Below are 16,427 nucleotides of genomic sequence, written 5' to 3' on the forward strand. Positions count from 1 at the left end.
AAAGACTATATAATATAAATATAATGTTTTTTTATTATTATTAAACATAAGATGCAATCGTACTATACCAAGTTTATTAAACTAATAAGAACAACAAAAATAATAATATTTAATATTATAACAGAGCTGAAATTTGCCACAATATTTGATTTTCTTCTTCTTATCCTTCGGGTTTTATAATAACAATCGGTGCAGCTCTCATTCTTAACACTTGGCATTAGAATTAATTCCCTGAGCTGCTACAACTGCAGTATGGAGTGTGCGGAGTGGCGCCCCCCTATAGCAGGGCGCAGAACTCACCGGCCCCTCACTGAAAGCTCTCCGCGTGCACGCGCACTGTTACATTGTATCACCTGGAGAATCTTCGGATTCTGGTCCATTGTGACGTCACCGGCCAGATCTGCGCAGGCGCACGGAGCTCTCCTTTCGACGTCAGCTGACTTCACAGCCCTGTGCCGCTCCTGGAACGCAGAACCCGGAAGCGCCGTGGAACGCAAAGCCAGGAAGCAGAACTCTGACACAGTCATCCCCTTCCGGTGTGATAGGACTGAAGGGGACAGAGAAAAGGGTCCCTACGGTAAGTCCCGGGCTTGTGAGGGTGATGGAGCCTCGGGGTGACAGAGAGGAGACTAATGGCTGCCTGGAGCCTTTTTGGATTATTTACATCAGAGTCATGTTCAGTCCCTTTAAGTCAGATTGTGTGTTCACTGGGCAGCTTTGACATGATTCACCTCTTATTATTATATTCCCTGAAGTTTTCGGGTTGTTCCTCCTCACTAGGCCATTGAACCGTGCAATAATTCATTCATTGCGTCATCTAAAGGGATGCCCTGCTCAGAAGCGGAAATATGTGCCTTGGAAAGGTACACGGGGAGCTCCCGCTTATCATCCGGGGGGTCGCCAGGGTGCGTTGGCCAGCCATGATGCCGAAATTTGCCTTTTGGGAACCCTGTACCTCATCGAAGCGGGTTCCCAGCCCCGCCCACTCAGCTGTTGGGTCAGCAGAGGGTCCAATGACCGTCACATCGCCAAGCCACCAACCTGAAACCCTCCGATCTCACCACATGGCCTCTACGGGGCCACCTACTTGAGTTTATCTCTTTGTCCATTCCTTGTCCATTCAGCTGAGCCTTCTTCTGTCACAAAATGGCCGACCGTTCCCGATACGGGGGGATCACCTGACCTCGTCACTAGGTGTCAACAGTGACGCATCACGGAGGGGGGTGACACCATTGTTATAGGAGGACCCAACAAAGAAGCTGATTACATGTACACAGACTCCCGGTTGCTATAGCTGGTGATGGAAATCTCTGGTGGTCACCAGAACTAGTGTCCCCATTGGAAGATTTTACCATCTGTTCATGTTCTGGTGACAACCCAGAATTTCGGGTTTTCTTTCACTCTCAGTGTTAACGGACAAATAAGTATCCCTTACAAGGGTTCTAATCCCTCTCCACTCTCCAGTCCAGTTTTGGCTGCCATTCAGGAGGACCTTCACTTCATCGAGTGTGGCCAAACACCATGCCACCCCATCAATGCACACATTTGTAATATCAGCATGCCATCGTCTGCAGTTTGACAGCGAGGCTCGTACTGGGAGCTGCTGTCAATCAACTCCGCAGAGCTGCAAGAGGGCGTGGCAGCGGGAGTCGCAGGCACACCCTGCGCCGGCATGGTGTAGTGTAACTATCTACAAGGTTGGAGGAGCTGAAGGAGAACATGGCTGGACCTGTAGCCTGACTGAAGCCATGTTTGAAATCCCCCAACGCCTTAAACCTATGTAAAGTCTGGCGTGGTGCGGGAGCAAGGAGGGAGGAGGCATGTGAAGGTCAGAATAAGGTGGTCCGGGGTGGGCTTTGAAGACACCCAAATTGGTGAGGTGATGGAGTCTCAGTTGTTGGGTGGTCATTGAATTAGCTCTTATATGAGGGGGCTTTCTGAGTGTCCTCGAGGGGGAGATGCAAGTTCAGCCTTGCAGAGGGTTACTGTCATCAATACTATTAGTATGCAGGTCAGCCCCTCCATGTTAGTCACATGTTAGTCACATGTCAGGTTTACTTTAAGGCTGGGCATCCCATTGGTCAGTGGGCGCCCATTGGCCCAGTGCAGTCACAAGGGGATGGGGAAGGGGAACAAAGCCCCATGTGTGCTCTGAGGAGGCTTTCTCTTGGTGGATACATGGAGTGGCACAATCGTAAGGGAAGGTGAGTATAACCGGGTGGAGGGACGGAATATGGGACCCAATGGGCCACCTTAAGCAGATTGGGTTAAGACCTCCTGAACAAAATAAATCCCAAACACATAAAAAAAAATAAAGATGGAGTTTATTTATTTTGGAACAAAAATTTCCAGTTACTTAGCAGTGCAGGAAAGTCCCCAACTATAAAACTCGTAAATCTCCCAAAACAGGTCATCTTCGAACTGGTCCCCACCACCAGGACCTGAGCCCAGCCTCAAGATGGAGAAGGATCGGTGTCACATGACTGAGCAAATAATTAAGCTCACCCTCAAGATACTCTACCTGCTGACCGGAGAGGTGAGGAGGATTCTGGGAGATCACATGACATCACTCTTATCTCTATTCATAAAACACAGACCTGACCGGAGAGGTGAGGAGGCTTCTGGGAGGTCACATGACATCACTCGTATCTCTATTCATAAAACACAGACCTGACCGGAGAGGTGAGGAGGCTTCTGGGAGGTCACATGACATCACTCGTATCTCTATTCATAAAACACAGACCTGACCGGAGAGGTGAGGAGGCTTCTGGGAGGTCACATGACATCACTCGTATCTCTATTCATAAAACACAGACCTGACCGGAGAGGTGAGGAGGAGTCTGGGTGGGTCACATGACACCACTCAATAAAACACAGACCTGACTGGCGTGGTGAGATCTTGACTTGTTGGAAGGAAATTTCATAGCGTTTGTCTTAATTTAGGTTTATGTACCTGAAACAAACTCCAGTGATCATGTGACAGCCAGGAGCCACCGTCTTGTCTCAGGTAGACGGAGAAGGCACCAGATCCCCACCAAGGACCCTCCGTCTCCCTCTATGATGCCTGAAAAGAACAATGACAAGATTCTAGAAGTCACCCAGAAGATCATCGAGCTGCTGACGGGAGAGGTGAGCGGTGCCGGGAATTCTGGGACATGATCCAGGAACAGACAGGGGATGTGTCTGGATGGTGACTGTATCATTGTGTGTGTCAGGTTCCTATAAGGTGTCAGGATGTCACTGTGTATTTCTCCATGAAGGAGTGGGAGTATCTAGAAGGACACAAGGATCTCTACAAGGACGTCATGATGGAGAACCATCAGACCATCACATCACCGGGTAAGAGGAGAGGGCAATACGGAGGGTCCACCTAGATCCCCCATCATCTGATACACACATAGAAACAATGTATTCAGTCAGTGTGTGTGTTTCCTACAGATGGATCCAGTAAGAGGAACCCACCAGAGAGATGTCCCCGTCCTCTGTATTCCCGGGATTCCATGGATGAAGCCCATGAGATCCCTCAGGCCCGTTCTCTGTATTCCGAGGATTCCATGGACGAAGCCCATGAGATCCCTCAAGAGGAAATCCTTATAACGGAGGATTCTGTTGAAGAAAACCACCAGTCCTTTCACAAAGCACTGCCTGAGGTAAAATATACAACATTTTTGCAAATGTGGATTGAACGATTTTCTTTCTGCTCACAAATGTTCCCAATTTTTGGCCCTGCTTCATGTTTTAATACCAAAGCCAGCCCCTAAACCCATACCTGAGGACTATTCCACCATGTGGATGATCTACTGATAAACTGTCTTACCCTAGAGTCTGGAGGTCTGCAATGCAAACCCGCTGCCTTACAAGAGGAAAGAGGCAATCTTCTATTCTTTCCATCGCCCCGGGTTGTGGGGTGGGCCCTCTGCCCCCTCGCATACACTGCAGGACAGTGTGACCTGCATTGTACTTCACACAACATCCGCCTGGTACACCCTATAGTAGAGACTTCGGGGGACCAGTCGTACTGATGGAGGGAGCCTGCCGTTGGGAGAACTGAAGTACATAGTACACTTTGTTGCTCTGCCCCAGGGGTAGGCAACCTCAGCACTCCGTGGGTGGTGAAACCCCAAATCCCAAAATGCTTCTGTCTCATGTCTGTGGCTGTCAGCCTTGCAATGCATCATGGGGTTTGTAATTCCACAGCAGCTAGAGTGCCGGGGCTTCCTATCCTTGCTCTACCCTCAACCCTGCCACAATACAGGCAATAGACACGCTTGGCCCAGGAAAAAGAGGCCGGACAATAGCTTCCGGTCACGTTAGGTACCTACAGGGTCACCCCAGAGTTGCTGGTATGGGGGTGTCAGTTGTCCTGCTGGTAAAGGAAGGAATAGCAAAAGATTGAAGGGCAGAGAAGGAGGGAAGGTAACAGGGGCAGTAGGGGATGAGGAGAGATGAGAGGGATTCCTGACTAAGAGAGGGGCCCCAATTACTGCAGTTCTATCTTAGCGGGGAAGAACCAGATGGCCTTGTTATAAGGACAGTAGGCTCTGATGGTGAGCTGTGTTGCGGAGGAGGAGCCATGCTCCATATTTTGCAAAATTGTGTAACGCTCATATCATCTAGCCGTCAGTTCCTCCTTAGGCGTAAGATATTTTATTTTCTCCCCCACTCCTTCAACATCAAAGGGGTCATAGTCCTCCAATGTCTAGGTGTGTAATGTTTTTTTCTACTGACAGCTTTATTGCTGCACAACTCAAATGTTAACTTTTGTAGACCAACCTAAGATTTGGGTGGGGATGTCTCATCGATGTATTTCATTTGATATGTCAGATCCCAATTCATGTTCTTGTCCCGTTTAGAATGAACATTCCGATATTTGGACAATTGACTCCGATCCGGGAATGGAGGAGGGAGCGATGTACCCGGGAAGTGATCCGCAGGATAAAGAGGAGGAAATAGCTAATTATATCAGCACCGGTGAGTAAGGAATGCTTGGAAGACCTCTGGCTATAAAATATGTTCTCCCAATGTAGGAGATGTCTGTTGTCCTCCGGCTCACCCACTCATTGAGGTTCTAAAAAGCGGTTTTAAGTATTTGGCTGATGTTTGATTCTGTTTTATTTCCCCCAGATGATTCCAGTGTTGCCAGTACCCCAGAGAGATGTGTCCACTCTATTTATCCCCAAGAGTACTCGCTGAATGAGACGCCCTACAAAAGACACAAAGAGGTACCATACGGCTTTGTGACATAGAAGATGGTGGTTCTCCCGAGGCCTTAAAGTGTATCTCTATCCAGAACTGTTTTGGCATGGAAGGGTTTGGCCCCATCTGAACTTTATCCGTTGGGGGAGAAACACCAATTCTGACCATTGTCACTGGTAGAGAAAGTTTTCCAATGGGAACACTAAACTAACACAAAAATAAAGATTTGGCTATAGATACACCTTCAAGGGTCAGTCTTGTTGATGCTGTTTTGGGTGGACGTTAGATCATCCAGCGCCCAGCTGCTTCTCCAGTGTCTCCACCAGTGAGATTTCTCTGCTGTGCAGTATCGTTAATCGTCCTGCATTCCCCATATAATGGAAACATCCAACAAGTAGAGAGGGTGGAGCAGGGACCACAGGAGGGGAGACCTTGACTTTGCAGTCCTTGGGGGACATCAAACTAAGTTTTAGTTGGACTGACTGGGCCATCCCCACCACTGTCTATGGGTTTCCTCCACTGGAAGTTTCATCTGACATCTAAAAGGATGGGAGGGTTTTTTTTAAACGTCCATTTTGAAAGAGAGGGTGGGTGGGCTTTGCTTTTCTGGTTGTCAACCAACCGTCTTGCCTCTGCAGATATTTTGCCGATATCTGGAGATATTGTCCTCTCCGATGGGGTGAGAAGTTTACACTTACTCCAAAGCTTCCTATTTTATACTTCAACAATGTAAATAATAACGGTGACTGGAGTTCCTTTCAACCCTTTATTCTGTGTCTGGTATCTAGGAGGAAAATCTGAACATCGTCGTCATCGATGATGAAGAGGACGAAGAGACTGAGCGGCAGTGTAAGGAGGAGGAAATCCCTACAGAGATCAGTACAGGTGAGGAATCAACGCTAAATCCAGAAAAAAGTCCCAGATTCTCCTTGTTCAGTCACTACAACAATCTCTTCTTCTCCCCCCTCCTCTGTCAGTAGACCATAATGGGGGGACGGAATGTGTCTAGTGGGGGGAGTCAGGAGCTATCAGCCTCTATTAGACTCCGGCTCTCCTCCTCACATCATGTCATTGTGTGTTACCAGCCAAGAGATGTGACCAGTCTCCCGCCCACACACACACTCTCTGGGGTCTCTCATACATCTCAGTATAGGGGGCTTCAATCTCTTCTTCTACCCCCTCCTCTGTCAGTAGACAGTAATGGGGGACGGAATGTGTCTAGTGGGGGGAGTCAGGAGCCATCAGCCTCTATTAGACTCCGGCTCTCCTCCTCCTCACGTCTGTGTTGCCATATAGAGCTGTGTATTGTCTGAGTCCCAAATTGAATTGACAGTAAGTGCCTCCTGAAGAGTGCCAAGAGCCAGGAGACCCTTTAAGCTTCTTGTCTCAGTTCCTTACATAGTTTAAGTTGCATGTCTCAGTTACTCCAACCATTTTTGGAGGGTCTCCAGCACTCCTCTGAAGAGGAGGTCCAAAATGCACACTAAGTGCATAGAGAACGAGATACACTGACATGCAGCTGGGAGAGGTTTGTTTGCAAACAAACCCAGCAATCACTATGGTTGGCTATCCATAGTGATCACATGATGGGGTACTTTGATTTCTTCCTCTACATTCTTGTCTTTTCTTTTTCTTCCCTCCAAAGATTTCGGAAATGGCGCCCATCCATCAGGTTTCCAGCGCTGTCCACCAACCAATTACCAGCTGAAACACAGCGACTTTTACCAGAGTTTCCACGCCCCGGCCAACTTCAACTCCAACGCCCACCTGTACACCTCCAACCTCGGCCTCAACCCGTATGGAAAATACCTACGAGACATGGACCCTGGGGCCAACGTGCCAGTGAGAGCCGCCATGAAGCAGCACGTGTGCAACCAGTGCGGAAAGTGCTTTGCGCACAACAGCGACCTCCTGATCCACAAGCGGCTGCACCGCGGCAAGGTGCCGTTCGTCTGCTCTGTCTGCGGCAAGTGCTTTAGCAGCAACTCCTACCTCATGGTGCACCTGAGGCTTCATGCCGGCGAGAAGCCCTTTGGCTGCCGAGAGTGCGGCAAGAGCTTCAAGAGCAACTCCCACCTGGTGACGCACCTGCGCATCCACCGCGGCGAGAAGCCATTCGTCTGTGCCGAGTGCGGCAAGAGCTTCAACGACAAGTCCAACTTCGGCCGCCACAAGCGCATACACACCGGCGAGAAGCCGTACACCTGTGACCAGTGCGGCCGGGGCTTCAACCGCAAGGCCAACCTGCTGATCCACGAGCGCACACACACGGGCGAGAAGCCGTACTGCTGCGCTGAGTGCGGCAAGCGCTACACAAGCAAGGCCGAGCTGGTCCGCCACCGAGTCTTTCATTCTGGGGGTAAGCAGTTCTCCTGCCCGGAGTGCCCGGAGAAGTTTGCCGATAAGTCTACCCTGGTCGTCCACCAAATGGCCCACCGGGGGGAGAGGCCCTACGCCTGCACCGAATGCGGCAAATGCTTTGCCACCAACTCGCAGCTGGTGACGCACGAGCGCATCCACAAGGGAGAAAAGCCCTTTGAGTGCCAGGAGTGCGGGAGAAGCTTCAATGACAAGTCCAACTTTATCCGCCACAAGAGGATCCACACGGGGGAGAAGCCGTACGCCTGCTTCCAGTGCGGCAAAGTGTTCAACCGCAAGGCCAACCTCCTTCTGCACCACCGGACTCACACGGGAGAGAAGCCATTTTGTTGCATGCAGTGCGGGAAGTGCTTTAGCAGTAACTCCGGCCTAGTCGTCCATCAAAGACTTCACACGGGTTAATGAGACCATGGACCGTTTTAGCTTTTTATCACGTATTTGCTTTCCAGGAGCAAACAAGAAGACTTGGAGGGATAAGAAATTGTCTTTCTTTTTTTTTACAGGTTTTTATATACTGCAATGTACCAGTGTGCACTGCAGGAGAGACAAACTAAGCATGTCACCTGAGACAATGGTTTTTCCCAACCTGTCATACATCCGGCTGTAGTAGTAGTGAGAGGTCCTTGAAAGGAGCATATTTATTTACACGCCTCATGCACCCCATCATTTTCACAGCAGGAGAAGCAAATGCAGAATTATTATACAGCACGTATTGATTATAGAAGGTAATAGCCTTCAACAACATGTCAGAGAGTCTGGGGAAGTCCCCTCCTTCTCCTCCTACCTGGTGCAGGGAAGTCCCCTCCTTCTCCTCACACCCGAGGCCAAGGAAGTCACCTCCTCCTTCTCACACCGAAGGACAGGGAAGTCCCCTCCTTCTCCTCACACCTGAGGCCAGCGAAACCCCCTCCTTCTCCTCACACCTGAGGCCAGGGAAGTCCCCCTCCTTCTCCTCACACCCAAGGCCAGGGAAGTCCCCTCCTTCTCACACCTGAGGCCAGGGAAGTCCCCTCCTTCTCACACCTGAGGCCAGGGAAGTCCCCTCCTTCTCACACCTGGGGCCAGGGAATTCCCCTCCTTCTCCTCACACCTGGGGCCAGGGAATTCCCCTCCTTCTCCTCACACCTGAGGCCATGGAAGTCCCCTCCTTCTTCTCACACCTGAGGCCAGGGAATTCCCCTCCTTCTCACACCTGAGGCCAAGGAAGTCCGCTCCTTCTCCTCACACCTGAGGCCAGGGAAGTCCCCTCCTTCTCCTCATACCTGAGGCCAGGGAAGTCCCCTCCTTCTCCTCACACCTGAGGCCAGGGAAGTCCCCTCCTTCTCCTCACACCTGGGGCCAGGGAATTCCCCTCCTTCTCCTCACACCTGGGGCCAGGGAAGTCCCCTCCTTCTACTCATACCTGAGGCCAAGGAAGTCCCCTTTTTCTCCTCACACCTGAGGCCAGGGAAGTCCCCTTTTTCTCCTCACACCTGAGGCCAGGGAAGTCCCCTCCTTCCCCTCACACCTGGGGCCAGGGAATTCTCACACCTGGGGCCAGGGAATTCCCCTCCTTCTCCTCACACCCAAATCCCCTCCTTCTCACACCCAACGCCAGGGAAGTCCCCCTTCTTCTCCTCACACCTGAGGCCAGGGAAGTCCCCTCCTTCTCCTCACATGTGAGGTCAGGGAATCCACTCCTTATCCTCACTCTCGAGGCAAGGGAAGTCCTTTTCCTCTCCTCACACCCCGGAGCAGGGAAGTCCCCTCCTTCTCCTCACACCTAAGGCTGATAGATTCTCCTCAGTGCCCTGCTCAGGGAATTCCTCTCCTCCCCACCTGTGAAGCCAGGAAATTCCCCACATTCTCCTTAAAGCCAAGGCCAGGGACCTCAAAGCCATGGGACTCTCCTCCTTCTCACCCCTGAAGCCAGGGTACTCCGTTTCTGCCTTCCGTTTACTGAACTGCTAAGGTACACTGTAGGAGAGCCAAACACAGAAAGAACAAGCAGTACGTACCTGAGAATTCACCATTCTCCTCACACGGTACTGACTTACGCTACAGCACTTACTTCAGAGTATGGTGTCTATTTCTGGCCCCTCCCCTTCTACCTTTCAGGAACCAAGCTTAGTAATTGGCTGGACCATTTTGTGTCTCTGAAGACATACCACCTTTAGGTCTGGTAGGATTTTTAAGGGGGAACCCCCACCGCCCCATAAATTCCTAAAAGGACCCTTGATCCGAGCACAGGCACAGCAGGCCCCCCTTTCCTGCCCTGCCAAGCCTGTGCTCTGAATGTTATGGGGGACACCACGCTTTCCCCCCCATTTTTGGGGGGTGTGGTTCCCCCTGAAAATTCCTACCAGACTTAAAGGGTCTGGTATGACTTTTGGGGGAACCCCACACATATGTCTATTCCCTGCTCTTTGTTTACATCACATGACTTTGGCAACACGTGAAAGTTACCTCACCAGCTTATACAGGCCGACGGGAACAAGAAGGGTAAGATCTATTCACCAAGTCCCTGATTCCGCTGCCCCGCCTTACGATAACACGTTTACCAGAAAGTGGAGTCACCTTTTAAACAGAAGGAATTTTTTTTTTCTGTTCGAGGGTCAGGAACTATATTTTTCTCGGCCCACACAATCTCTCGGCATGGACTTCCCAGCATACCTACATATCAACCTTACTGTGGGCAGCCATGGTGGCTGAATCCGTGTCTTCCCTCCAAGAACCACCACTGGTGGCTGAACTCCATTGAAGTATTAATGATTATATTGACCCCCCCCCACCCCCTGGATGGTGTTACTATGAAGTGTTATATATGAACTTAGCGGTTATTAAATTCTATTTACACGTATGAGCTGGATTTCTCATTCTGTAAACCAGTCAGGACCGGACTTAAGCAATTATTTAAGTATTAACTCTCATTGTCATTTCACAGGGTTATGTGTGGAGTATTGTTGGGCCCTTATTCCAATGGGCTTGGCTGAGAAAAGCTACAGAGTTTTAGCCCCCCATCCCAAACCGATACAGATGCTACCATGACAGTCTACCAGCTCCTCATAGTGCATACAGTATTTGCTAACAGAGCCCCTAGGCAAGAGGGATGGGGACAGCCTGTCTGTCCCCATCCCATCCAGCCTGTCATGTGCCTCTGCTTATTGATACTGTTATGTGCATTCAGGAGCTAGGTCTTCAGGTGGCACTACGGCCTCTTGCCAGTTTTCCCTTCCTGAGGGCTACATCTCTGTGTGCATTTTGTATCTCTGTCCCTCTCAAACTTCTAATGAGGGTGTCACTCACTCCCAGGCAGCGTGACACCATCATTTGCCTTTGTAACAGCCACAGCGGACGGACGTAACTGAATCCTTGTGGTGAGATCTCACCTCAGGAGACACAAGGAGCCAGCACGCGATCCAGTTTTACTTTCACTTTCATTTTTCTTAGTCGTGAAAGCACTGAAATTAACATTCATGTCAAGCCCCCAACCACCCACTCAACAACCCACCCACTCAACAACCCAACCACTCCCCAACCAACAACTGACTCACAACCCAACCACTCCCCAACCCACCCACTCAACAACCCACACACACCCCAAACCCAACCACTCACTCCCCAACCCAACCACTCCCCAACTCAACAACCCAACCCATCCACTCCCCAATGCACCTATTCAGATACTGGATATCTACAAGCTAACAATCTGGCATCTGGTTGGTTCCCCAACAACAATTTTACACATTTTATTGAAAACTTCCTAGAAACCGACCCGTAGTTGATGTTTAGTGGCTGTTCAAAGTCAGATTTTGGATTACAAGAACAATAAAGCTTTAAATAACACAACTCTGGCCTATTGAATTGTTAATGAATGTAATTGCTTGGACTGAATGGCTTAAAGAGTCAGTTGGGCCAAACAAAATTAACGTTATGGGCTTGTTTAATTGGGTCAAAGCAACCTCTGGCTTCTGACATCTCTAGGACTCCAGTCCTGAAAAATATCTACTTTTGAGTTCTGAGATTCCCCACTGCAATGCGGCCCTTACAAGGGGGCCAAGCATTCCTGTAGGAGGAGCGGGACTGTGCTGGTGGGAACTTAGGTTTGTGGTGGATGTAGATCATACTGTATATTTATGGTTACCAATGTTGGCTGATATCATGTTCTAAATAACTATCACCCTATGAAATTCTCTCAGCACAGGTTTTAATCTCCCTCTAATCTGGAACTAGCTGCAACGGAACATGAGCTAAACTACAACCACTCATGGTACAGCGCCAAAGACTGGCGACCACCAAAGTTGTCAGTAGAACCGTCCTGAGATATGGCTTAATTGGGGCGTGCTGCCTGGGCCAGAAACATGCTACCACTGTAGAGGTTTGTGCCAGTCATTGCTGGCCTCTGCCCTTGCTCTCTTCATTATACCAAGCGTAGGAGATGATGGAACTACTGAAGATCCTCCAGCACTGCTTTGGCACACAACCAACCAAGAATATTTCCAGAAATCAATTTATTTTTCTCCATAACAATTCTTGTCCAACTGAAAGAGAAATTTGTATAGCAAGAAGTGGTTGAAGTACCCCCATTTTTTTTACTTTAAGACCCTTTTGTTGCACGAACCCAAATCCAGGGCCTGATAAGTCCTGACACGTTATGAGTCCGTGCCCTCATCCCTTTGCTGCATCATTGTTTGATGGCACAATTCACTCAACAGCAGAAGATCCCTCAGACCCAATGTCAGAAGAAGTTGCGTTCACACTAGGAGTGCCTCAAATGCACGGTGACACCTAAAACACTTTTGGTGGTTTGAGACGAGAAGTAGCTGAACACTGAAATGGCCTTCACATGTGGCAAAATGTATTTGTCCGCTCGCTGAATTAAAAATAGTCACAGAAACCGGGTCTGAATGAGCGTTTTAGAAACATTTAATCGGGGCATGCGTCCCCTGAGTGGGTGGCCAGGTGCTTGAGAAGGAGGTCCTTACGGCTAAAACTTTGGCCGCACTCGTTGCAGCAAAACTGCTTCTCTTCTGAGTGCATGGCTTGGTGGCGCACCAGCTGCAGTCGGTCAGTAAACCGTCGCTCGCACAAGTCGCAAGAGAACGGTTTCTCTCCAGTGTGCGTCCGCTGGTGCGCGAGGAGCACAGAACGCTGGTTGAAGGACTTGCCGCAGATTGAGCAGCCGAAGGGTTTCTGCCCCGTGTGAATTCTCTGGTGCTTAGCCAGGTTTGACTTTGATGTGTAACCTTTGCCGCACTGGGGGCACACGATCAACTGCGCCCCCCTGTGGACGGCTTGGTGTGAGGCGAGGTAGTGCTTCTCTCGGAAGCGCTTGCCGCACTCGGCGCAGGAGAAGGGTTTTTCACCCGTGTGAATTTTTTGGTGCTTGGCGAGGTTGGATTTGCTGGTGAAATCCTTCCCGCACAGCGGGCAAGCGAACAGCGGTAGCCCGCGGTGGCGGCTCTGGTGTTTGAAAAGGTCTGAGTGGCAACTGAAGACCTCTGGACACTCTGGGCACTTATAGGTCATGGCATTGGGGATGGTTGGAGATGTTGTGGAGTTGTGATCTACAGTGCCTGAGGGAGGCTGACTATTTGGGTTGGTGCGGCCTACCTCTGTTGGTTCATTATCATGAGCCTGGCATTGAAAAATGTCTTTTGTTGTTGAGGTTTTGGCTTCGGCAAGATGGTCTTCTTCAAGCCCTTCCCCATCTTTCCATCGTTCCAGTTCCTCCTTAATTTGAACCACGGCATATTCTATGTCCTCCTGATCATCAGTTGAGGTCCCTATCCCTACATCACAAAGGTTTGGAGAACTTAATTGATGGCCTTGGAATTTGCCAGTGTCCAAGTCTGGAGAGAAGTCCCCCTGTTGACCACTCCATTGAGCTAATTTAGATCCTCGGTGGGAATGGTTAATGTATTCACTCTCCTCTTGGACAGGAGGCAGCGCAACATGAATTTGCCGTCCCTCCGGTTTACTTCTGCTCTTGGGAATATCTGAGGAAAGGAAATAAAAAGCAGTTAGAGGGAAGGTCCAGAAATAGAAAAACATGGTTTCAAGCAGTTATGACAGCATCTGGTCCTGGGCCAACTATAATGAAAATCTCCTAAATGTATCTGGTAGGTGTGTGTGTTAGTCTTGGACCAATGTTTGTACAAGTGAGTTCAAGTAAATAACAGGTAAAGTGCATTTTCCTTCATTGGGGCTTAGAACCTGGCTCTGGGCTGAGGCAAAATAGTCCAGTCACTCAACAGGTTTTCGGGGGAAAGAAGTCCCGCACCTCCAGGGCTTGGACAATGATTGGTAACACAATCTGGATGAAACTGGCCTTCAGGCTACTCTATGGATGCTGCCGTAACTGTCCATGAACGTTCTGGGGTGAAGCCAGGAACCAAGGAGAAAACGTACTTTCTGTTATGGAAGGAATATCTCTAGCATAAGCTCCTTACCCAGTGAGGTCGAGGCCTGCTCCTCACATATCACCACATCTTCAGAAAGGTCCTCGTGGTCTTCTAAACAACCCAAAACCTGCAAAAAGGAACAGTGACCATTTGACACCAGATAGGAAACTACTAACTCATCCCTCGCTGTTCCTGGATAATGGCCTGGTAATTCTCGGCACCGCTCACCTCTCCTGACAGCAGATGAATAATGTTGTTGGCAACTTGGAGAATCTTCTTGACGTTTCTCGTCTCACGGGTCGAAGAGAGAGGTGGTGGATCCATGATGGGGTCCCTGGTCCTTCTCGCTCTGCTGGACCCACAGGGACGGGTGCTGGATTTCTGAACTACTATGTACTCCTGTGTATCCAGAGACAAGGTTACATGTTATTAATTGCAGCCTGTGACCTTCCCAGAATCCTCCTCACCTCTCCGGTCAGGTCTGTGTTTTATTACTAGAGATAAGGGTGATGTCATGTGACCTCCCAGAATCCTCCTCACCTCTCCGGTCAGGTCTGTGTTTTGTTAAGCGATAAGAGGGATGTCATGTGACCTCCCAGAATCCTCTTCACTTCTCCGGTCAGGTCTGTGTTTTATTAATAGAGATAAGAGTGATGTCATGTGACCTCCCAGAATCCTCCTCACCTCTCCGGTCAGCAGGTGAATGACCTCCAGTGTCAGGCTTAGAATCCTCTCTGTAACGTCCTTCTTCTCCATCTCTAGCGCGTCGGAGGGCGTTTTCGGATCCTTCACCTATACAGAAATGCCAGAGGAGAATGGTGACGGCAAAACCGTATTTTACAAACTAGGTAAATGCCTTATTTATATCCGAAATTTGATATAATTTTCCCCCCCAGAAGCAGCCTCTGCATATTGTATGCCGAGGGGTGGATGCAGTGCATTGTGGGAGATGGCGGAGCAGAGAATGGTGCCGCGTGTGTGCTGAAGGTAGTGGAATTGTGACCTCCCACTTCGTGGCCCCTCCTATTGGCCAGTTTGTATTGCCTAGCGACAGGTTCACTTCACGGCTATTTCTGAGGGTTATGAAAATAATTCACCACCATTGTGACGTTATATGGCGGACCTGCCAATCGTTCACCACTGGTTTTGTCCCCACCCCCCTCCAGTGTAAACTGGGTTTAGTCCCCCCTCCAGTGTAAACTGTTAAGATCTCATAGTCTTTATATACAACCCTAAATCATTTTTTATTTTTTTTAACTATGTGCAGAATAAAATTATCTCTTACCTGAAAATCCCCCTCCAGTCACTTCCTGGAGCTGCAGGGCACCGGAAACAAGCGGCCCTAAACAAAACAGACAGCTGAAGGCGATGAATGAAGGAAGCACATGTCACGTGTTAGCCGTGCGTTCCACCGGACTTCCGGGTTCTGCGGTCCAGCTAACTTCCTGCTCGCGCGGCCACTCCCAGGCTGACCAGCAGGTGGCGCCACCGGACAAAGAAACACAGGCTGACCTGTAACGCTGCGGCCTGGTTTCTTAGACCGCCATCTAGTGTTCAATCTGCATATTGCAGGAGAACTGATAATATTGTGCTATAAAAGTGCATTATTAGTTAAAAATTGACTTGGGTTCAATACAAATCATAAAATATTTCATTTTGTAAATTGTATTAAATTTCATGCAAGGTCAAGATTTCATTTGTCGAAAAAATATTAATATACATAGATACAAGAATACTTCGGCAAGGTTCCCTCAGGGCAATTGGACATTGACTTCCCATTGGAATGAAAAGCTGTTCCCTGGGGTTCCGACATCACCGTGTAATTTTGGAAGCATCAGGCTGCCTTTGGAACACTTAAGGAGTCTATTTATAGAGCAGTGAATGTGACTTTCACCAAACATTCTCTAGTGGAGAATGAATTGCGGTGGACCGAAGCGGAAGTGAAGTCTGTTTCACGATTTTGTGCCGAGATGCATTAACCCCCGTGCACATGCTACATCACCACAGCCAACTGAGATGCCAAAGACTCTGAACCTGAAGTAGGACCGGGTGTAGGCGGAAGCGTCGGCCACCAAGGGAGTGTAGATAGCTCCCTATTGGGGAGATTTCCCTTCACTTCCTGTCCAACAGCCATGACAGGAAATCCCTCCAAAGCGAGGGAGATACTTGGTGGTCAGCAGAGAAAGTGTCCCCATTTGAAGATCTCCCATCTATTCCTGTTCTGATGACATCCCAACATTTGGGATTTTCTTTCACTTTCAGTGATAACAGTCACCAGGACAAACAGAGAGGGTGAATCTTCCCAACAGGGACCCCCCGACAGCAATAAAAACCTGACAGGGTTTCTAATCATACATGCTGGCTTGTGAGTGTGCCATGATAACTTTCTACTGTTTTAGGGGTTCCAATCAATCTCCACTCAATCCAAAACGGTTGGCTCCAGTTGCCCTTTGAGGCAAAAATCTCCGG

The 16,427-nt window shown here is 49.3% G+C and overlaps 2 protein-coding genes and 1 long non-coding RNA gene across 3 annotated transcripts in view; 2 read left to right on the forward strand and 1 right to left on the reverse strand.

The window, feature by feature from the left end:
- LOC108788099 (zinc finger protein 62 homolog) overlaps positions 1-16,427 on the reverse strand; it is a 949,422-nt gene that overhangs the window by 404,489 nt on the left and 528,506 nt on the right. The gene's annotated exons all lie outside the window — the stretch shown is intronic.
- The window catches only part of LOC108788075, a 150,109-nt gene that overhangs the window by 90,338 nt on the left and 43,344 nt on the right, over positions 1-16,427 (forward strand). Inside the window, exons 19-20 of the mRNA XM_018557807.1 lie at positions 7,044-7,518; positions 7,603-7,972. Coding sequence (XP_018413309.1) covers positions 7,044-7,518; positions 7,603-7,972 — 845 coding nt within the window. The remainder of the gene's footprint in view (positions 1-7,043; positions 7,519-7,602; positions 7,973-16,427) is intronic.
- On the forward strand, positions 506-2,976 carry LOC108788117. The gene is made up of 3 exons (XR_001941311.1): positions 506-577; positions 2,410-2,536; positions 2,944-2,976. It is a non-coding gene; the product is annotated as an uncharacterized LOC108788117 (long non-coding RNA).

This window comes from Nanorana parkeri, unplaced genomic scaffold (genome assembly GCF_000935625.1).
Source record: "Nanorana parkeri isolate BGI_ZX_2015 unplaced genomic scaffold, ASM93562v1 scaffold305, whole genome shotgun sequence".
NCBI lineage: Eukaryota > Metazoa > Chordata > Amphibia > Anura > Dicroglossidae > Nanorana > Nanorana parkeri.